Below are 22129 nucleotides of genomic sequence, written 5' to 3' on the forward strand. Positions count from 1 at the left end.
AAAAAAAAAAAACAAAAAAACAAACAAACCAAACAAACAAAAAACCTCCCAACAACAACAACAACAACAACAAGCCAAGCCAAGGTCTGGAGAAATGGCTCAGAGGTTATGAGCACTGAGTGCTCTTCCAGAGGTCCTGAGTTCAACTCCCAGCAACCACATGGTGGCTCCAACCATCTGTAATGGGATCTGACGCCCTCTTCTGGTGTGTCTGAAGACAGCGACTGTATACTCAAATAAATAAAATAAATATATCTTTAAAAAAAGTCGATTTCTGAGACATATCCTGATATGAAATCATACGCTAAATTTGATAAATTAGTTGTTAGGCTGGAACCCCTGGTCAGCCCCTGCACAACCTGGGAAACCCTGTCTGCCCTCCTTCCCCCTAACCGCACCCACACAGAGAAATCCCCCCCCACCCGACTTAAAACTCCAGACTAACATGTCATCACTGACTGGGAGCTGCCCACACAGGGGGTCTTTTTCACTATGTATGGGCACAATCCCAGCGTCCAGCTGGAACGTCATCACCCCACGTCCAAGACCCATAAACCCCCTTGCTTTACCCTGGATGCGCTGCTTAGATCACTGAACCCACCCAAGGGTGAACTGCCTCCGACTCAACTTGTCTTTATTTACTTTTAATCTGGTACAAATTGGCCTGTATCTGCCTCACCAAGGGAGAGGAAAAGCCTACCACGTGTCACTACGTATTCCATGATTTCCCTTAAATCCATGCAGAGTTGCATGGTAGCCATTGGGGGCCGAGGGGGAGAGTGGAAGATGGATGGCTGCATTGACCTCCTCTGTCGGGACACGCTGAATGCCCCTAATCTGACCTTTAAAAGGTGAAGTGTATGTGTGTTTAACCACAATAAACAAACAAAATACTCCAGGGAGGTGTGGTGGTGATTCACATCTATCATCCCAAGATTTTAGGAGATAGAGGCAGGAGGATCAGGAGTTCAACTACAAAGCAGACCAGCCTGGGTTACAGGAGACTCTCTCTCAAAAAGAAAAAACAAAGCGATTATGTGGATCTCAAGAAAATGTAGGCGAGACAGGCTTTCCTCAGCTGCATCCCGTGGGGAATCCTCTTTCCTGATGAACAGGCATTTGTCCCACCCTAGGCACTGTTTTCTCCCAAAAGACAACCAGACTCTGAAGAAACAGGAAAACAAGGCTCACCTGCTTGTTAATCCTGTCAATTTGACAAGATTTAGAATCACCATGGGAACAAACCTCTGGACAAATCCACAGGGGAGTTTCTAGACTAAGCTATTTGCAGTTCACTGGAGAATTTGCGCAGCCTGGGCTGCTGACACTCTCTAGGTTGACTGCACAGCTCACTGATCCGCCATCACCATTCAACTGTCTTGACAGCCACCTGTACTGCAAGACTAGACACCCGTTTTGCTTATCTTTTTTTTTTTTTTTTTTGAGACAGGATTTCTCTGTATAGCCTGGCTGTCCTGGAACTCACTCTGTAGACCAGGCTGGCCTCGAACTCAGAAATCTGCCTGCCTCTGCCTCGTTTCTTCTCTGTATAGCCCTGGTTGTCCTGGAACTCACTTTGTAGACGAGCATGGCCTCGAACTCAGAAATTCACTTGCCTCTGCCTCCCGAGTGCTGGGATTAAAGGCGTGTGCCACCACGCCTGGTTTATCTTGTGCCTCTTATTCACTCTTAAAAACAGTGAATACCACAGGTTTTAAATTTTACATCTCCTTATTAATTTAAAAGTATTTAAGTATTTACAAGCCTACCGTTAAAATATGAAGAGAAAACACAGTTGAAGTGTAGGAAAAGGAGGGGATCGATCCCATACTGCAGTGTTTAGTAGACAGTGGTCTATAATAAAGGATACTAAATTGTTTATCAGCAGAAGATGAACTGAACTTTGTTTCGTTTTGTTTAGTTTTTTTGTTTTTGTTGTTTTTTTTTCGAGACAGGGTTTCTCTGTGTAGCCCTGGCTGTCCAGGAACTCACTTTGTAGACCAGGTTGGCCTTGAACTCAGAAATCCGCCTGCCTCTGCCTTCCAAGTGCTAGGATTAAAGGCGTGCGCCACCACTGCCCATCTGAACTTTTATAAATAGAAATATGACTTTCGTATGACTGCAGTAAATACTCTTGCAAATCTTTTAACCTTCTCTTTACTTGTAGTATTTAGCATCCCTTTCTTGACTAATTTCTACATGCTACTCACTGCAGTACTGGACTCCACACACACTGAATTAACATGTCCGTGCGCTACCACTACCAGGATAAAAAAAAGCTGATGATTTTCAGGCAAACCCAAAAAGTAATCATTTCCTTCATTTTGTCCTGTAAGGTTCCAGTAACATCATTACCAGCGGCTATGGATTACACTTTTGCAGTGCGATTCTCATCCGCGTTTGCCTAGCTTCTACACAAACATCATCCTTCGCGCCAATCTTCAATCTCAAGGTCCAGCTACGCGAGGCGAGGAGCTCGCGCCCGCCCGCTCGCCTACGCATGCGCCCAACGCCTGGGTCCTGCGCGCGCAGCAGGTCAGGCCCGCTCCGGCAAGCCTCTGCCTAGAATCCTAATTCGTCTTTGCCCGAGGCGGAAATGAGTGGGTGTGGCCTGGTATCGGCGGCTCCGCCCCGGAAGTGGGCGGAGCACTGAAGCCCGCGGCGGACTCGTAGCCTCCCAGTCGGGCTGCGGCCGAGGCCGGTCCTGGCTTTGTAGCTCACTCAAGATGGCGGCGCAGCCACCCACCGGGATCCGCCTCAGCGCGGTGAGCAGCCGCGAGGGGAGGAGCGGGCCGGGTCCCAGGAGGGCGGGCAGGCGGGCCAGCCAGGAGGTGGCAGTGGGCGACGGCGACTCGAGGGCCTGGCGCGGCGGCCCGGAGGTCGCGGCGGGGCCGAGGGTCCGCCGCCATGTCTCCTCGCTCGGAGGAGCGGCTGTAACGCGCGGCCAGTGCGCTCGCGGCGTCTCGGGGCAAGCCGAGGCGGCCTCTCTCCCTCCCTCCCTCCGGCTCTGCGGCGCCCGACAGCTGTTGTGGGAGCCGCGCCCTCCGCGACCCGCCCGTCCCGGGAGCAGCCGCCGGGCCTCGCCGGGGCGGCGTGGGCTGCGGTGCAGCGCGGTTCCTGCACGCGTCGGTCCCTGTCGGCCCCGGCTCGGAGGAGCGGAGGCCAGGACTCATCTCCTCCGCTTGCTTGGCATGCCCCTGCCTCTTCGGGCCGAGCCCGTTTGTGGCAAACCCTTTGGAGGAGGCTGGGAGTGGTCGCAGAAAAGGACTTACACTTTCGGGTCCAAAACATTGTGGGCGTGGCTTCACCTGATGATTCCTGCAAAGTTTTATTCTCCGCCGGCCCTGAGGTCTTAAGCCGGGAAAGTTACTTCCTCGATGTTTGAAGGATGGCTGCAGTGGCCCATGCCTGGCATCCCCAGCGCTCGGGTGACCGAAGCAGTCAAATTCTAGGGCAATTTAGGGAGACAGGGGAAGTCCTGTCTCAAAGGCAAAAAAAGCGGTACTACTGTGTTATGTAATTTCATTGGCGAGTGGTAAGGATTTCCGGAGGTTAAAGCACCTCCCATAGGTGCTCTTCAAGAATGGAAGTCTCCGTCCATTCATTAAGCGACATCCATCATATGGGATGTGATAGCCCCAAGTGTGCATGAAGTGTTACCTAGTTTTATCGCGTCTGCCCTTTTTTTTTTTTTTTTTTGTGAGGTTGAGAATTCTTCACATTTTTTTGTATGTTTTGTTTTAAATTGCCTGTTAGTACGGTTTCCCCCACACACACTTAAGTTTATGTGTATGAGTGGTTTGCCTGTGTGTGTGTGTGTGTGTGTGTGTGTGTGCGAGCGCGCGCGCGCGCGCGCACCTGAAAATGAGGACTTCTGATCCCTCATTGCTAGGTATGAGTTGGCCCATGGGGTGCTGGTAACTGAATCCTGGTCCTCTGTAAGAGCAATTTGTGCTCGTTTGTTTGTTTGTTTTTCGAGACACGGTTTCTCTGTATAGCAATGGTTGTCCTGGAACTCACACTCTGTAGACCAGACTGGCCTCGAACTCAGAAATCCGCCTGCCTCTGCCTCCCAAGTGCTGGGATTAAAGGCGTGCACCACCACTGCCCAGCGCCAAAAGAGTTCTTATTTCCAGGGAAGTGATAGAAATTATCCTGTGTCAATTATGAGTGACAAAGGTCCTGGAACAGGATTTAGATTCCTGTGAGTAATGGGGGTGGGGGTGGGGGTGAGTGTGTGTCTTGGGTTACCCAACAAGTGGCTGACTTCCTGATTGCCAGGCAAATGTTCTTTATGTTGCTGTATCCCCAGCCTTATGGAAGTCCTAAATCATACAACAAAATAAATGCATAGATGAGTACATTTGCAGAAGTACTGGCTGGAGGGGTCAGGCAGCAGAGCAGGCAGATCTCTGCTGGGCCCAACGAATACATTTAAGAGTTTTACCTAGCAAAGGGATGCTAGGTCAAATACAGAGTTGATGGTAAGTAGCTCTTGAGAGGGACTAAGAAGTCAGGCCTTGTGGTACATATGTAATTTCATCTACTGTGGAGGCTGAGGTAGTAGGACTACAAATTCAAGACCTGCCTGAGCTACAGAGTGAGTTCAAGGCCAGCTTAGACAACCTGTCTCAAAATAAAAAGGAAAGAGGACTGGGCTGTGTTTCAGTGGGAGAGTACCTGCTGCCATGTCTGGGGCCCAAGTTCAACCCCAGCACTTGAGGGCACTAAAGATAGCTCAAGAGAATTTTGGCTGTCTTACAACATTCCATTTCTCAATCATGATGTTCTGGTTAGCCAAACATATACAGGATCCTCAGTACAGATGGACCTTTAGAGAACTTCCATTCATGACAGTTAGCCTTAGGTGTTGCCACAAGTATTTGAAGTCTCTATTTTGGGTCAGGGATATATCCCAGTGTAATATAGCACACACTTAGCGTGTGCTAGGGCCCTTGGTGCTACTGCAGTACCAAAAATAAAATACAAATGCTATTTCTTTAAAAAGCTACATCCAAGTGGCAAGGCGTAATATAAGCTCAGCACTAAGAAAGGTGAAGTGGGAGGATCAAGAGTTCCAGGCCAGCTTATACCATTTTCTTGACCCTTTCCTCAATAAGAAAGATAAGCCACAGCCTAAAGAGAGCTCCCAGGTTGAGTCCTGATCAGTAGAAATGGGTGAATTGCATGTCTAATTGGTTCTGCATCTGAACCTTTCCCCCTCCTTACATATTGCATTCTCTGATTCTTCAAAGTTGAAGGGCCAGGAAAACGGCTCAGTTTGGTAAAGTGCACTCGGTGAAATCATAAAGCCCTTAGGTCAGGTCCACAGCCCCCAGGAACATGTCTATAATCTAACTCAGCACTAGGGAGGTAACTGACTGGATCTCATTAGTCAGCCAATCGAGACAGACTAGTGAGCTCTAGGTTTAGTGGGAGACCCTGCCTCAAAAATAAGACTAGTGAGATCGAGGTTGAAGATACTTTCAAGCTAGCCTCTGGCCTCTACTTTCGTGTTAAGCCCCACAAACCCACCACAAAAAGATTGAATTGATACTGGGCATTCTGGAGACTGAGACTGGAGGGCAACAAATTCAAGGCCAGCCTGGACAACTTAGTAAGACCCTGTATCAAAATATGAGAAAGAGGACTGGGTATATAGCTTAGTGGTAGAACACTTGGTCTGGTGTGGGAAAGACTCTAGAACCATCCTAAAGGAACAGAAAAGCTTGGCCTGTCCCTGTAAGCCAGCACTCGGGAGGCAGAGGCAAGCTAGGGTAACATAGTGAAACCCTGTTGAAACGAGGAAGCAAGCAGACCAAATTCCTTTAAGTTGGCAGACAGTGTTCTTGAGACCCTGGGTTCTTCCCCATTGCTGTAACGATGTTCAGTTAAGAACAGAGGCTGTTTGGAAAGCTCAGCATTGTCTTTCACTGTCTGCTTTGGGTTCCTGATGGTTTGAAACTTTTACCTTATGAACCAGATCTAGCCTGGCACCTGTGTTTGTGTATGACCTGTGATCTAAAAGTGAGCATTCAGAATGTTCGAAAAAAAGTTGTAGGGCGTGACATAAATTTTAGTGTTCATAGTTTTATTGGACACACCGTGTGCAGTTTACATGTAACTGTGACCTGCTTGGAGTAGGGGAGAAGCTAAGACATGAACGAGCTTTTCATTTATCAAAGGCCATAGAACTAAGCTGGGCAGTGGTGGCACACACTTCTGATCTTAACTCTTGGGATGGTAGGGGCAGGTGAGTCTCTTGAGCTCAAGGCCAGTCTGGTCTACAGAGTGAGTTCCAGGGCGATGGACATGGAAGGGCAACATTCTTCAGTGTGTCATTTCTAGGCTATTATACACACATTTTAGAATCATTTAGGAGGTCTGAGATCCTAGCATGGAGTGCAGAGTGCTAAATAAACATTTTTCATTTTCTTCTGTTGTTTGGTGGCTTTTCTCCACCCGCAGATAGATCCTTGTGCCTCCAGCTGATACAGGTGCACTGCACTGTTCACCCGCTCCTGAGGCGTGGTATTACTTCATTTACTTATTTTTGTTGGAGTTGGTTTGTTCTCTTTTATTCTCAGATATGCCTGGCATGGTACTGTGACTGCATTTTCTATACAGCTTTTTACTTTCCCTGGAGTTAGCCATTGATTTATATATATATATATTTTTCCTCCATACTGATCAGTAGATCATTCACACTTTCACAAGATCATAGAGGTCTTTTTCCAGCTGTGTTCAGAACACACCCAGCATTTATCAGGTGGGATTCCCTGGATGGATAAAGGTATGGGGACTCCTTTAATCTTCTGTTAGGACTGTGTGGATTTACTCCTTAGTAAGCACTGAGCGACTTACAGCATAGGCTTAGCCTGCCCTCCTGGCAGCAGTGCTGACATAAATGATTCAGTGTGTAACTTTGGACAGATCACTCAGTCTCCTTGTAACCAAGGTTCTGCTGTGAATGAGGAGTGTGATTCTCTTACCCATAACAGAATTGTGCTTTAAGTTTTTGGTTTGTTTGTTTTGGTGATAACTTTCTTCTTTAAGATTATTTATTATTATACGTTAAGTACACTGTTGCTGTCTTCAGACGTACTGGCAGAGGGCATCAGATCTCACTATGGATGGTTGTGAGCCACCATGTGGTCACTGGGATTTGAACTCAAGACCTTCGGAAGAGCAGTCAGTGCACTTACTCGCTGAGCCATATCGCCAGCCCGTGCTTAAAGTTTTTGAGGAATCTTCATGCTGTGTTCCATAGCGGCTGTGCATGTTATATTCCCAGCAAGTGTTAGCCTAAATAATACAGGGTGGCTCTTCAGCACAGCAGATTGCAATGGCAGGGAAACCCAAGCAGAATACAATAGCCATCATGGATATAGAGGGCACAGGAAGACAAGCACACCAAAAGTAAGTGGGTAAGGGTGGTGTTTTGAAACAGTTGTCTGTGGATGCAAGGAACACAGGGTACCGTCAGCTCAAGGATGATCAGTGAGTTTCTGGACCAGTGATGGATGCTCTAAAACTGCTTTGAATCTGTATATGAGGCTGTGGTTTTTGCTGTCTTCTGTGGTGGTTTCTGTTACCTGGGAAATATTTTCAAGGATCCTCCCTCCCTATGTGGCTTTACCTCTTTTTATTTTGGTCCTGACAGCATTTTTCTTTTTCTTTTTCCTTCCTCCCTCCCTCCCTCCCTCCCTCCCGTCCGTCTTTCTGTCTTATCTATCTATCTATTTATTTATTTGTGGCGTGGAGGGCATGCACACGTGTGCCATGAGAGAACAGAGATTAGGAGTCAGTTCTCTCCCCTATCATGTGGGTCCCAGGGATTGAACTCGGGCCTTTAGGCTACCAACTACTTTGATACAACAGAGCACAAAAGTTCTAATTTTTTTGAATGCTTTCTCTTTTGAGACAGTCTCAATATTTTGTCCCTTAGCCTCACTTGCTACAATACACCAAGATGGCCTCAGACTGACAGAGATTCTCTACCTTCCAGGAGCTGGAATAAAAGCCATGTACACCTAGCTAGCCTCCTGCAACTGTTTAGAGTTGGTGGGGTTATTTATTTATTTATTTATTTATTTATTTATTTATTTTAGAGAGAGAGAGAGCGTGTGAGAGAGAGAGAGCTAGAGTTTGCGCGTGGTCTTGCCTAGAGCTGGAGCTACAGTCACTTAGGGGCTTCTCAAGGAATTTCAATTCAGAACATGGCTGCTGTGGCAAGAAATCACATCCAAAAAAAATCTTCTAGGTCTGTGTTATCTGGCTGGAATACAGAGGAACCATTAATCCCAGGAGACAGGCAAGCAGGTCTCTGAGTTCAAGGTCAGCCTTGTATAGAGCGACATTCAGGTAAAGAAAAGCTCAGGTCCAGGCATGGAGGTGCACGCCTTTAATCCCAGTACTCAGGTGACAGAGGCAGGTGGATGTCTGAGTTCTGTTCAGCCAGTTCATGGAATTCAGAGGCAGCTATCAAGAGTTTTACAGAGAGAGGTTGAAGAGAGAGCAAGCTAGATACAAATAAAGACCGAACAAGCCAGAGAATTAGAAGGAGCCAAAAGATTAGAACAAATTGCTAGAGTTATTTTGAGACCAAGCAGGGCAATTCAGTGAGAAGCAGAAAGAAGCCAGTTTTGAGTCATCTTGAAGAGGAGTTTTGAGCCAGAACAACTGAATTAATCCAGTCAGCCAGAGCTCAGGAAGAGCTAGGAAGGGTGAGCTTACTCAGTGGTAAGTCTCTCAGCCTAGGTTAGCAGACAGAGGCAGTAAGCCTCAGACAGCAATTGTATGAGGAGAATAAAAATTATAGAAACTGACCAATGTGACCCTGAGAACCAAACTCTGGTTTAAGCTTTGTTGAATTCTGCAAGTTGATTTTTTTTTTTAAGTTTTTGCTTTTCTCTGGTGCTAAGATGAAACCCAAGATGCTGTACCTGCTAGACAAGCACCCTGCCACCAGTGTCTGTCTCCAGGGTTTTCACTGTCATTTGTGTTGTGATTGAGGTTTCCTGGGAAAAGCTGGGACTTCGAAGGCCAATTGACATCAGTGATGTGGATTCAGAGTTCAGAGCCAAGTTACCTTAAGACAACTTTGGCCCTTTAATAGCCATTATTGCCCTCCCCTGTGGCTTAAGGTCTTTGAGCATTGGGAAAATCATTTGAAGTATATGGATGACCCCTATGTTTCTTTCAACCAAAAGGTCAAGGAGTGCTGTCCAAAGCGTCTGAGGCTGAAAACAGCCTTTTCCTAGCTTTACCGTAAGCTACCAGCTAGTGTACCCAAAAGCCATGATACTTGGATTTCTTTGCTCTGCTACTCTAAAAACTTCATCAGATTATAACCACTCTTGAACACTTGGCTCCAGAATGAGCTGTCTCCACCCGTTTGGGGTGAGAGCTGTTCTTACGTCACTGGCGACCTTAGGTGGCTGTACAGTTAGGTCACTTTCCTTTCCTCAGCTGAAGTGACGAGATAAGAGCTGTGCCCAAGCTGTGCAAATACATGGCTGGCATTGCCTTCTCTGTTCTAACTATCCCTAAGTCTGGTCCTAGAAGCTTCCCACCTCTGTACAATATAATCTTCCAAGGTGACTGATTCATTCTGGCTGCTCTTGGCTTCTGACTGAATTGTTCTGCCTGGCCTCATACTAACTTTGACAATCTGTCCTAATCTCCTTCTTGTTCTCTGGCTTGTCCTCTCTGTAACCTATGTCTGTAGAACTGTCTCTGTGAAACTGCCACACACCACACACCTTTTTCACATTCTCTGCTCTTTATGTAGTCTCTCTCCCTCTGCTGTTCTCATGTGAGTTGAGAGTATCCTATCTCTGACAACTCTTTCTCTGATTGGTCACTTTGCCACTCAATTAGACGCCACTTTCAAACATGGCTGCTTCCTTCTACAAACTAACCTTACCTTCACTGTTAGGGATTAAAGATGTGTACTAAGGGTGTGTCTGTATTCTGGCTGGATCATATCTTTGGATGTGATCTCTTGTTTAGAGAAGCCATGTTGCTGGATTAAAATTCCTCTACATACATAGTTCTAAAATTTGATATAGTTTGATTTATATGCCTTTTTTTGTTATATTCAAGAAATAATTCCCAAATCAAATGTCTTGAAGCTTTTTTCTTCTAAAGTCTAACAATTTATCTGTTATTCTAGGTGGGTTTTGTTGTTACTGATGGTGATGGCAGTGTTTTTTGTTTTTTTCCGAGACCGGATTTCTTTGTGTGCCTCTGGCTGTCCTAGAACTCACTTTGTAGACCAGGCTGGCCTTGAACTCAGAAATCCGCCTGCTTCCCAAGTGCTGGGATTAAAGGTGTGCACCACCATGCTGGGCTATTTTAGGTTTTGGTCTATTTTGACTTAGTTTCTATGTATTGTAATGCAGGAATTTGGTTTGCCCAGTGCCATTTGTTGAAAGGGCTTTTTCCAGTGAAGATTTTGGTGCCATATGTTCAGGGTCTGTTTGTAGGCTGCTGACTTGTTGTGAGCCTGCCTGTCTTAGCTGTCCTTGGAGTCAGCTTGCCATGTCCATTCCCGTAGGGAGCTGATCTCTGCAGTTGTCTGGGTTTTCTGTAGCCACATCTCCATGCTGGGTGCCAACTTAAAACTTGCTTATGCTTTGATACTCTGCTTTCCAAGTGATGGAATTATAGGCTCTTGGTCACAGTGCTCAGTTGTACAGAGTGCTGGGACTTGAACCCAGGGCTTTGTGAATGTTAGGCAGGCATTCCACCAACTGAGCTAGCTACATCCCCAACCTCTTGTGTTGAGGAAGTGGAGGCAAGATGATCTGAAGTTTAAAGGGAGTTCAAGGCTATCCTAGGATATGTGACCCTGTCTTTAAAAAAAAAGTGTTTGGGGGGGTTGGTATGGGGGACTTTTGGGATAGCATTGAAAATGTAAACGAGGAAAATACCTAATAAAAATAAATTTTAAAAAAAGTGTTTAAACTAACTTATTACATGTGTATGCCACCAAATATTCAAGAAATTAAGTTTCCTATTGGCTTCTCCTTCCATACCCTATTATTGAGAGTAAAGATGTACTTTAAAACCTTGGAAAACTTAAAAACCTTCATTTGTTGTTGGAAGTAATATTTGAGATTCTTTGAAGAGGTCATGGATGTGCACAGGCCACTGTTTGACTGTAAGAAACTTGGAATCGAGAATAAATCCAACTTGAGGTGTCAGATATTTAGTCTCTGAGAGGCAACCAGCAAAGCTAGTAGATGAAGCAAAGCTAGTCAGGTTAGTAAGCTAGTCAGGTTAGTAAGCTAGTTAGTCAGGTTAGTAAGCTAGTCAGGTTAGTAAGGTTATTACACTGATGACCAAGTACCTTCTTGGCAAGAGTTTGTCTCAAAGGAAGGATTTAGGAAATGATGTTTGTGGGTCATTTAAAACAAGTCTTACAAGGGAATTGGGAATTAGGCAAGCTCTGCAGTGTGGACATAAGGAGACAGGGTTTTAAGCAGGGCTCCATGTGAACATTATTGAGTTATTCTCCAGCCTTATCTTCCAGGAAGCCTCTAGGTTTTATCTTCTTGGAGCAAGCAATCAGACATTTTTTATTTGGCATCAGTGTTGTTTAACACAGTTTTTATTGGGCCTTGTGCTTATAATTAAGGGCTGAATTAAACTTTATGAATTGTTTGTTTCAGCTTTGCCCGAAGTTTTTACATACAAATTCTACTAGTCATACCTGGCCGTTCAGTGCAGTTGCTGAGTTAATAGGTATGTATATTGTTGTTTCATTCTATCTCTTAATTGTAATTTTAGTTGACTTCTGAAAAATAATGTGCAATTATGCCTTTTCAAAGTGTATCCTGAGTACCAGTGGACACGCTTACTTAGATGTCGCCTAAGTCGGTTTCAGGGGAATTACGCCTCAGCCTTTCCTGTATTACTCAAGTGCTTCATTGCTTTTAGCACTTAATTTGCTAAGTTGACATAGCACTTACGTTGAAAATATTTATATTCTTATGAAAGTAAAAAAAATAAGAATTACACTTCACAGTACTGTGTGTACCACACAGAGAGGTTTCATCTTTCGGGTGGCATTACATTTATGGTAGTTACTTCTTGACTCCTCTTAAGGGAGTGAGATCCAGGAGTATACCTTAATTATCTACTGAGCATGATAATGTGTAAGGGACGTTCAGATTTGTATTATCAGGTCATGATTTTCTTCAATTTAGGTCTATGTTTTAAAAGGGGATTTGTTTAAAAAGATTTATTTATTATGTATATACTGTTCTGCCTAGAGAGAGACAGACAGACAGACAGACAGACAGAGGCACTGACTGACTGATTAAGTGAGAATGGGAGAATGGTGTGGACTTTTTCAACCTCAAAGCTCACCCCAGAAGAGGGCCAGAAGAGAGCACAAGATCTCATTATAGATGGATATGAGCCACCATGTGGTTGCTGGGAATTGAAATACTCAGGACCTCTGGAAGAATAGCCAATGTTCTTAACCTCTGAGCTATCTCCAGCCCAAAGGGGGAAATTTTATTCTCAACGAACTTCCATATATATTTTAGAATGAGTCTTAGTTTTTTGAGTTTTTTGAGTCAGGGTTTCTGTGTAGCCCTGGATGTCTTGGAACTCATGGTGTAGATAAGAGCAGGCTAAACTCAGAGGTCTCCTGCCTCTGCCTCCTGAGAGCTGGAACAAAGCATGGCTTTAAGATGGGCTCTTTATCAAAGGAAGGTCCTTAGATCTGAGAGCAGGAGAAGGAGGAGGGACTTTGAGTTTTTGTTTATTAAGAAAGGGTCTCCCTCTAGTCTAGGCTGGCTTGGAGCCCACAGTAAGCCTTCATCCTCAGCTTCTCTAGTACTGGGGTTGCAAAGTGAGCTGCCATGCCTGGCTTTAACTCCTTTAAAGTTCTTGTAAAGTCAGAGCTAGCAAACATTTGGGTGATTTCAATTTTTCTTCTCCCAAATCTACAATGGAAGTGCTATGACCCTACAGGTATTCTCATATTTCTTTGTGTTTGTTGGCAGCCGAGCAGAGATTCCCATGCCTAACAATGATTTTCCTTATGGTATTACCAAGTTTAAGTTTCTTTTTTCTTTTTAAAATTGGTTTATTTATTTTTTTTACTTTATGTGCACTGTTTTGCCTGCATGGATGTCTCTGAGAGAATGTTGGATCCTCTGGAACTGGAGTTAGAGACAGTTGTGAGCTGCCATGTGGATGCTGGGAATTGAACCCCGGGTCCTCTCAAAGAGCACCTAATGCTCTTGACTGCCAGCCTTCTCTCCTGCCCCCAACTTAAGTTCTTTTTTCTTTCTTTTTTCTTTTCTTTTTTTTTTTCGAGACAGGGTTTCTCTGTGTAGCTTAGCTCTGGCTGTCCTGGAACTCACTTTGTAGTCCAGGCTGGCCTCTAACTCAGAAATCCACCTGCCTCTGCCTCCCGAGTGCTGGGATTAATGCGTGCGCCACCATGCCTGGCCCCAACTTAAGTTCTTAATGAAATACTTTTTATCTTTTCTGAAGTGGTTAGAAAAGATTAATCGTATGTTAATTTACAATTTAACTTATTTCTAATAAATATTTCAAAGTATGTTTCAATTCAGGGCTATTCAGATGGATCTTGAATAAATCACAAGTTGATTTTATTATTACTGATAACAGTTAATTTTTTCATTTTTTAAAAAGATTTATTTATTTTATGTATGAGTACGCTGTTGCTGTCCTCTGACACACCAGAAGAGGGCATCAGATCCCATTATAGATGTGGTTGCTGGGAATTGAACTCAGGACCTCTGGAAGAGCACTCAGTGATCTTAACCACTGAGCCATCTCTCCAGCCCTTTTTCTTTCTTTCTATTTTTTTTTTTAAGATTTATTTATAATTATACATAAATACACTATAGCTGTCTTCGGATGCACCAGGAGAGGGCGTCAGATCTCATTAGGGATGGTTGTGAGCCACCATGTGGTAGCTGGGATTTGAACTCAGGACCTTTGGAAGAGCAGTCACCGAGTGCTCTTGCCTGCTGAGCCATCTCACCAGCCCTTTCCAGCCCTTTTTCATTTTAAAATCTATTCTTTTATGCCTGTTTGGAGAGAAATGAGTGTCTAAACAAGGATGTTAAAGGTGTTTGTTAGATGAGAAGAGTGTAGTGATAGAGTCGTAAAGCTGGAAGGACCTGACAAGGATCACAGAGATACTTGTAGGAGGTGAATCTGTGTGTGTAGCTCAGAGGAAAGTGATACTGCCTTCTCTTTTCTTTATTAGCTGTTATTTAGCTTCTGGGTCAAGTGGTAGAGATCTGACACTCAGCCCTTACAGACGGGCTCGTCTGTAGTCACCTTTGTGAATGTGAGGGAGTAGTGGGTTTCACACTTGTGTGTGGTGGGTGCCAGTCTTTTCTCCTAGGAAATGAAGGGCCTGGGGAAAGCTAAGGGGAAGTAGTCAATGAAGGCAGTTTATTCTCTTGTTTTCAAACCTTAGGAATTCCTAACCATTGGAGCTTTTAATGTGGTAATCTGTTCTGTTGCTTGTTACACACTGTTCTAATTACAGTGGCTTTAAATGCAGACTCAGAATTTCTCAAAACCCTGTCTTCCAGATAATGCTTATGATCCTGATGTGAATGCTAAACAGATCTGGATTGATAAAACAGTGATCAGTGACCATATATGCTTGACATTCACTGATAATGGCAATGGGATGACAGCAGATAAGTTACATAAAATGCTAAGGTAAAAACGTGTTACCGTTTGGGGAATGATGGCTTCTGTCTTGAAAATTATCCTGTGTCATGCAAAAAACCATTTTATAGCCTTAAGCTTTGTCTTTAAAACATGAAATGCTATGCCTACAGTGTGGTTAGGTCATCTTTTATTTTCTACAGCTAGACTATGTATACCACTTCATATCCCCACCGTGCTCAGCATCCCTGCCCATATCTGCCTTACCTAAAATTCCAGCATCCCTTTGGGATTGTATAATAGCTATTTTTACTTGGTATAAATTAGACTTGTGTTTCTAATGGGATTTACTATTGGAGATGGGGAGCTGTCTTTAAAGAGACTGAAGAGGCATAAAATAGGTGTGTCTGCAGTGGGTGCTGAAGTGTACAGTAAAGCAGAGGGAGAGTCTAGATGCAGGAGCCCTCAGTTGTCTCCTCAATGTCTCTTATGCTGCCAAACAGTCAGATTGACCCCATCATTACATGCCACAGTCTTGTGTAGGACATGAGAATTGTTCAGATCTAGAGGAAATGGTACTTACGCCTGCCGCAAGTAATAACCCAGACGTTTAGCCAGACATTCCAGGTGCTGAGCTGGTGGAAGTGCCTGAAATGCATTCCTTTCAGAGATGGGAAAAGACATCAAGGGAGGTCACAGTAATGTGCCCAAGACCACACTCCCAGGATGGGTGGAGTCACCATTTTAACCAGGCTTTTTACTTGGTACTACACTTATTAAATTTATTAAATTTTAATACTTAATTTTTAAATATGAAAGAATATGAATGTTTATTGTTTAACTTTTTCTTTTTAGCTTTGGCTTCAGTGACAAAGTCACCATGAATGGTCATGTCCCAGTTGGATTGTATGGGAATGGCTTCAAGTCAGGTTCTATGCGACTGGGCAAAGATGCAATGGTTTTTACCAAAAACGGAGAAACCATGAGTGTGGGCTTCTTGTCTCAGACCTACCTGGAAGTCATAAAGGCGGAGCACGTTGTTGTCCCGATTGTGACGTTCAACAAACACCATATCCTTTTGATTTTGGAATGAATGCTGCGGAGAAACAAACAAACAAAAAAAAAGGAACATTGCTTTTTATTTCCTTTAGTTCTTGTCTTGCCTTGTCCTCTCTTGTTTTAGGAAGGGTTCCTTCATGTTACTCAGGCTTGTCTGCAAACTACTGACTTCCATCCCATCCAAGCAAGAGCTGGGATTAAGAATACAGCACCAGCCGGGCGTGGTGGCGCACGCCTTTAATCCCAGCACTTGGGAGGCAGAGGCAGGCGGATTTCTGAGTTCGAGGCCAGCCTGGTCTACAGAGTGAGTTCCAGGACAGCCAGGACTACACAGAGAAACCCTGTCTCGAAAAACCAAAAAAAAAAAAAAAAAAAAAAAAAAAAAAAAGAATACAGCACCACACTCATCCAAAGTTCTGTTGTTTTAAAAATGATTATTTTATCTGTATAGGCTTTGTCTGCACTGTAGATGTGTGCATTTGTGGTGTCTGCAGAGATCAGAAGGCGTGGCTTCCCCTGGTTCTGCACACACACGTGCCATGCATGACGTTAGGAGTCAGTTCTCTCCCTACCGTGTGGATCCCAGGGATTGAACTCAGGCCTTCAGGCTGGATATTTGGTAGATTTTTACTTACTGAGCCATATTGCAGCTGCCAGCTACTTTGATACAACAGAGCACAAAAGTTCCAGTTTCTTTGACTCCTTGACACCTTTGCTTTTCTTTCTTTCTCTTTTTGAGACAGAGTCTTAGTGTCTAGCCTTGCAGCCTAACCTCACCTGGCCTAGAACTTGCTGCATAGACCAAGATGGCCGCTGCCTTCCAAGTGCTGGAATGAAGGGTGTATACCACCACTCCTAGCTTCCCTTGTCTGTGAGCTGCCATGTGGGTGCTAGGAATAGAATCTTCCTATAAGAGCAGTAAGTGCTCTTAACCACTGAACTGAACTCCAGCTCCCAAATTCTTGGGGGGGGGGGGTTGTTTGTGTTTGTTTTTGTTTTTTAATTCATATATATTCCAAATCCTGCTTGTATATACTTTCTTTACTCTGTGCCTAAAGTTGAGGGTTTGTTTTTCTTTCTTTCCTGGAAATGTACAATGGAAATCTTTAACATAATATGGTTATGGTTGTGGTGGTTTTTTTTTATTATTATTATTGGTTGGTTGGTCTCACTAGGTAGCCCTGACTGGTCTTAAAGTCAGAGATTGCCTGCCTCTCCATCTCCCTGCTGTGTGCTGGGTGCCACCGTGCCTAGCTGTGTTACTTTTTATCTAGGGCTGGAGATGAGGTCTGTAGTAGAGTTCTGTTCTGATACATATGAGGACCTGAGTTTGAGTTGCAGTCCCACTGAGCAGAGACTTAACTCCACAGGCCTCCTTTTTCTTAGACATGATTTCAGAATGGGGTGGAATGCAGCAGGCCTTAGCCTCTTATGCAGCAAGGATTATAAGCGTGGGCCACTTTGCTTACTATACTGTTCATTATTTCAAGCTTATTGTAGATTAATAAAAAAGACTATGTTGGCCTATCTCAAAAGTTTTCCTAGTAACAGTGAAAAGCAAGATGGCTTTAGAAACTCATTGACTTATAGCACTGAGTTATCTAGAAGGAATGCATTTGCTCCCTTCCCATTTTACAGGTTGAGGTAAGGTTGCCTTAAACTCATAGCCCTCTCCCCTCAACTGGGGTGCAGGTGTCTCCCCTCAACTGGGGTGCAGGTGTCTTCCCTCAACTGGGGTGCAGGTGTCTCTCCTCTAACATGCTTATTCCTCATCTTTCTTTTTGTTCATTAGAACTTATGTTACTGTTTTAAGACTTAAAAATATTTAGGAATTGGTTTCTATTGAAGTTATTAAAGTTGGTTCCTGTATTACAATTATGTAAAACTTGTTGATTTCAATCTTTAACTAAGGACATACGTCAGATGATTAATTTAACAGAATCAAAAGCAAGCCTAGCAGCAATTCTGGAACATTCTCTGTTTTCTACGGAACAGAAATTACTGGCAGAACTCAACGCTATCATGGGTAAGAAGGGGACAAGAATCATCATTTGGAATCTCAGAAGGTAAGGAGACCTGTTGGTAGTTGACCATTGGGAGGTAAAGTGCATGCACAGTATGGTTGATTGCATTATGTTTAACCCTTGTTACACAGAGTAGAAATGAATGCAAAAAACATTCGTTGGCATTGAGCCCACTTTGTCTTCAAAGAGTCACTTTCCAATTGCTCTTAGTCCTGTCATTCAGTTCCCTTCAGCACTGTATAGTAGTACTCCATTCTCGGTCTCAAACCAAAAAACCTACCTGAGAAATACTAGATACTCTGGCTGCTGGAAATTAGGTCACATGAGCTACCAATCCAGTAAATAGTGAGAGTTTTGCCTTGCTAAAATTTTATTCTTGAGTTTGAGATGGCTCAGTGGATAAAGCTAAGCTTGCAGCCAAGCCTGATAACATGAGTTCAAGACTTCCCTCAGATCTCTCTCTCTCTCTCTCTCTCTCTCTCTCTCTCTCTCTCTCTCATTCACTCACACACATACGCACACACTAAATAAATGAATAAGTTAAAATAGTTAAAAACTAAAATTAGTAATTCTCTGTCTTTGGGCGCAATCTTTTGCAATTAAGAATTTAAAAATAAATATTAATAGTAAAATGCATATAATTCATTGACCCATAGAAATAAAGCAGTAATGGCATTAAAACTAAGCATTTTAGACTTAGGGTTTTTTTGTTTGTTTGTTTGTTTTTGTTTTTCTTTCTAATACTCTCTTTCCTTTTGCTTGCATTTACCTTCTTGTCCTTCCTCCTGGCTATTTTCTTTCTCTTCAGTCAAACTCTCCGGTTTCTTTTGCAGTAACTGGTTAACCTATGTGCACTCCAGCTCCGTTACCCTCTATTAGTTTTCTCTAGGTGTTAATAGTGCCAGGGTACTATCCTTGGTGCAGTGCAGTACAGTCAGGTACTTGGCTCAGTACAGAAGCATCACAGCACACTGTGGCCACACTTGCTTCTCTGCTGTGCTTCTCTAGTCCTGGCAACCTCTGACCTTGACCTTGATCTTGTGGTTTCAAAAAGTTACCTAAAAGATAATTCCAGATGTGAAACTCCTAGGATCCATGCTGGTGTTTCTAGGTCTTGGTGTTTATCAGTATAGTAGTGTCCTGTTTTTCATGCTGACATTCCATTGTGAGTTCTGCTCCATCATTTTCCATCTCACCTGTTAAAGAACATGTGTGGTTTGTACCCTGGAGCTGCTAGAGATACTGCTGTGTGCTGGGAGTCGGTGGAGGTGCATACCTTTACCCTAATCCCAGCTCTCGGGAGGTAGAGGCAAGCAGATCTCTTGGGCGTGAGGCAACTTTAAAGAGTGAGTTTCAGAATAGCCAGGGCTACAGAGAAACCCTGTTTTGAAAAACAGAACAAAAAAACAACACCAAACCAAAACAGAAAAATAAAAAACATTGCTGCAAACATTGCTGCAGGCATGCGTCTCTTGGGAATGCCCAGGAGTGTAGTTTGTAGGTTCTATGGTGGCTGTATTGTTAGGCAGTCTCTGCAGAGGAGCTGCACCATTTTATGATGTAGGCAGGCATGGGTGCTGACAAACATGTTGCCGTTTTTCCTTTATCTTCCTGAGTGCTTTTTATGTGTCTTTGATGGGTTGGTTTTTGCCTTTTGACCCCTTGCCTATGGTTTGCTTGCACATCCATCCATCCGTCCGTCCACCCATCCGTCCATCCATCCGTCCACCCATCCATCTATCCATCTGTTTCCCTACCACTTTGTATTTGCTTATTTTTCTTGATGTGAAGTTAAAGTTTCCTTTTCTAATTTTCTTCTTACAGTTACAAAAATGCAACAGAATTTGATTTTGAGAAGGATAAATACGACATCCGGATTCCTGAGGATTTAGATGAGACTGCAGGGAGGAAAGGGTACAAGAAACAAGAAAGAATGGACCAGATTGCCCCTGAGAGTGACTATTCCTTAAGGGTATGTACTAACTCTTGCTGGAAATGAGCAATCGAGAAGTGCTACAGCCGGGCGTGGTGGTGCACGCCTTTAATCCCAGCACTCGGGAGGCAGAGGCAGGCGGATTTCTGAGTTCAAGGCCATCCTGGTCTACAAAGTGAGTTCCAGGANAGCCAGGGCTACACAGAGAAACCCTGTCTCGAAAAGCCAAAAAAAAAAAAAAAAAAAAAAAAAAAAAAAAAAAAAAAAAAAAAGTACTATAACTGTTAGCAGGCTTGTGTTAGCCACTTGGGTTGTAAACCTTCCGTCTCTAACTAGAGGTGTGTTATTAAACATCAATCAGCATTCTAAACAACTCATTGCTGTTTTATTTGCTAAGAAAATCTTACTTTAGTGGGTGGGTTGGTATATAGCTTAGTTGGTACAGTGCTTGCTAGCATGCACAAGGCCCTGGGTTTGATCCTTAGTACCACATAAACTGGACATCCTAGAATGGGGTGGTGGGGGTTGAGGCCAAAGGGTCTAGAGTTCAAGGTCACCCTTGCCTACGTAGAGAGTTTGAGGGTAGCTCGGGTTGCAGAGCAGGAAGGGAGAGAGCCTTGTTGTAATTCTGAAGACTTCAGTTCTTACAGTGCTTTTGCATTTCCAGTCTGAACTTAGTTTATTTGAATTGAGGAATCGGTGCATCTTATGGTGACCATACTGATTAGTGAAGTCACAGAACATCATACTCAGTGCTTTAAAATACCAGTGTTGTAGGAGACACATGGTTATCCTTGATTTGTCTAAAGCTAGACAATATATGGTAATGACATTTTGTGGTAAGTATCTCTTGATTTAGAAGTAAGCTATGCTTATAAGATACAGTGTATTAGTTAGTACTAATTATTAGTATCCAGCGGACAAGGATGAGCAGGTGGGTTTATTTTTGGCTTCAGTTCTAAGGTGTGTGTATAGTAGGAGGAACGGCAGCTGATAGTCACATCGTGTCCTCAGAGGGCTCAGCTGATTGTCTCCGTTTATGTAGCTTGGGACTCCCAACCCAGGGAATGACCTAATCTAGAAGATCCCTCAGAGACTCTCCCAGTGATGGTCTCCAAGGTGATTGTCAATCATGCTTAGGTGACAGTTTGAACATAATGTTTACAAGTGTGATAATGCACCTTTTCCTAAGGTCTGAGTAATTACAACAGCAAATGTACACTATTTCTTATCACATCCTGTTACTGGGATGTGCCACTGTTGTTAGTCATGCCTGTGTGTGAGCAGGTCCCAGGCCTGAGAAGAGACAGTGGCAGTGCAACACGTAGCACGCAGTGTGATGCGCTGTATTCCAAGACCGTGAGTGAGTTTTAGAAAGGACATCAGACCCTGAAATCAGGAGCCGGGGGAAAAGTAAGAAGTGTTCAGGTTTTGCTTCTCTGCTGAGCCTTTTCTCCATCTGAGTTACTCAGCACATTTCCTTCAGAGATCTCTCATAGCAGTGGGGAGTGGGAGGGAGGAACGTGTTAGTGCAATATTGGTTAGCTTTCTGAAGTTAGCTTTTCAAAATATTTATTTATTTATTTATTTATTTATTTATTTATTATATGTAAGAACACTGTATCTGTCTTCAGACACTCCAGAAGAGGGAGTCAGATCTCATTACAGATGGTTGTGAGCCACAATGTGGTTGCTGGGACTTGAACTCAGGACCTTAGGAAGAGCAGTCGGCGCTCTTAACCGCTGAGCCACCTCACCAGCCTGTGAAGTTAGCTTTTCTTAACTTTTTGAGATAAGGTCTTCCTGCATAGCCTAGACTTGTCTCACATCTCTGTCTTCCTGTCTCTGCTTTCTAGTTACTGGGATCACAGACATGTTACCCCATAACTATGCCTAGCTACAGTTGCCCATGTTAAATGAAGATAAGCAGGGCGTGGTGACACACATCTTTTTTTCAGCACTCTAGACAGCTCAGGCAAGAAAGAGGCTTGAGGCTAGCCTGGGCTACAAAGTGAGACCCTGTTTCAAAAATTCCTTCCCAAAAGAAAAGAAATGAAAACATACTTTGAGTCAGGTATGTTAGCACGGTCCTATGATCCAGCACTTGAGATCATGGATGGAAGAGATGAGGGTGCAAGGTTGTTATAACTGCATAGGAAAAACCTTGCCCGGCTTATAATAGACTCTTGTTTGAATTTGAAATTGCTTGTTAGTTCTTGCCTAATAAATTATTTGTTTGTCTTTAGATTATAAACTTTGACTACTCCCCCTCCCCCCCAGTCCCAAGGGCTATGGCTGTCAGTGTCAGAGCCACTGAAAGCTAGTCTGTGACACACTTGATCTCTGTTCCCTTCACACAGCATTATTGATGAACTTCCCACTGACTCTGACCCATTTCCTCTGAAAGGGTATATAGGATCCTGTGCTGGTAATA

At 43.8% G+C, this 22129-nt stretch overlaps 1 protein-coding gene across 1 annotated transcript in view; it reads left to right on the top strand.

Annotated features, from left to right (window-relative positions):
• Positions 1–2537: 2537 nt before the first annotated feature.
• The window catches only part of Morc3 (MORC family CW-type zinc finger 3), a 42089-nt gene continuing 22497 nt past the window's right edge, over positions 2538–22129 (top strand). The window contains exons 1-6 of the mRNA XM_021185305.1: positions 2538–2765; positions 11679–11751; positions 14598–14730; positions 15535–15749; positions 17657–17804; positions 19587–19734. Coding sequence (XP_021040964.1) covers positions 2727–2765; positions 11679–11751; positions 14598–14730; positions 15535–15749; positions 17657–17804; positions 19587–19734 — 756 coding nt within the window. The 5' untranslated portion in view covers positions 2538–2726. The remainder of the gene's footprint in view (positions 2766–11678; positions 11752–14597; positions 14731–15534; positions 15750–17656; positions 17805–19586; positions 19735–22129) is intronic.

This window comes from Mus caroli, chromosome 16 (assembly GCF_900094665.2).
Source record: "Mus caroli chromosome 16, CAROLI_EIJ_v1.1, whole genome shotgun sequence".
In the NCBI taxonomy this organism is placed as follows: Eukaryota; Metazoa; Chordata; class Mammalia; order Rodentia; family Muridae; genus Mus; species Mus caroli.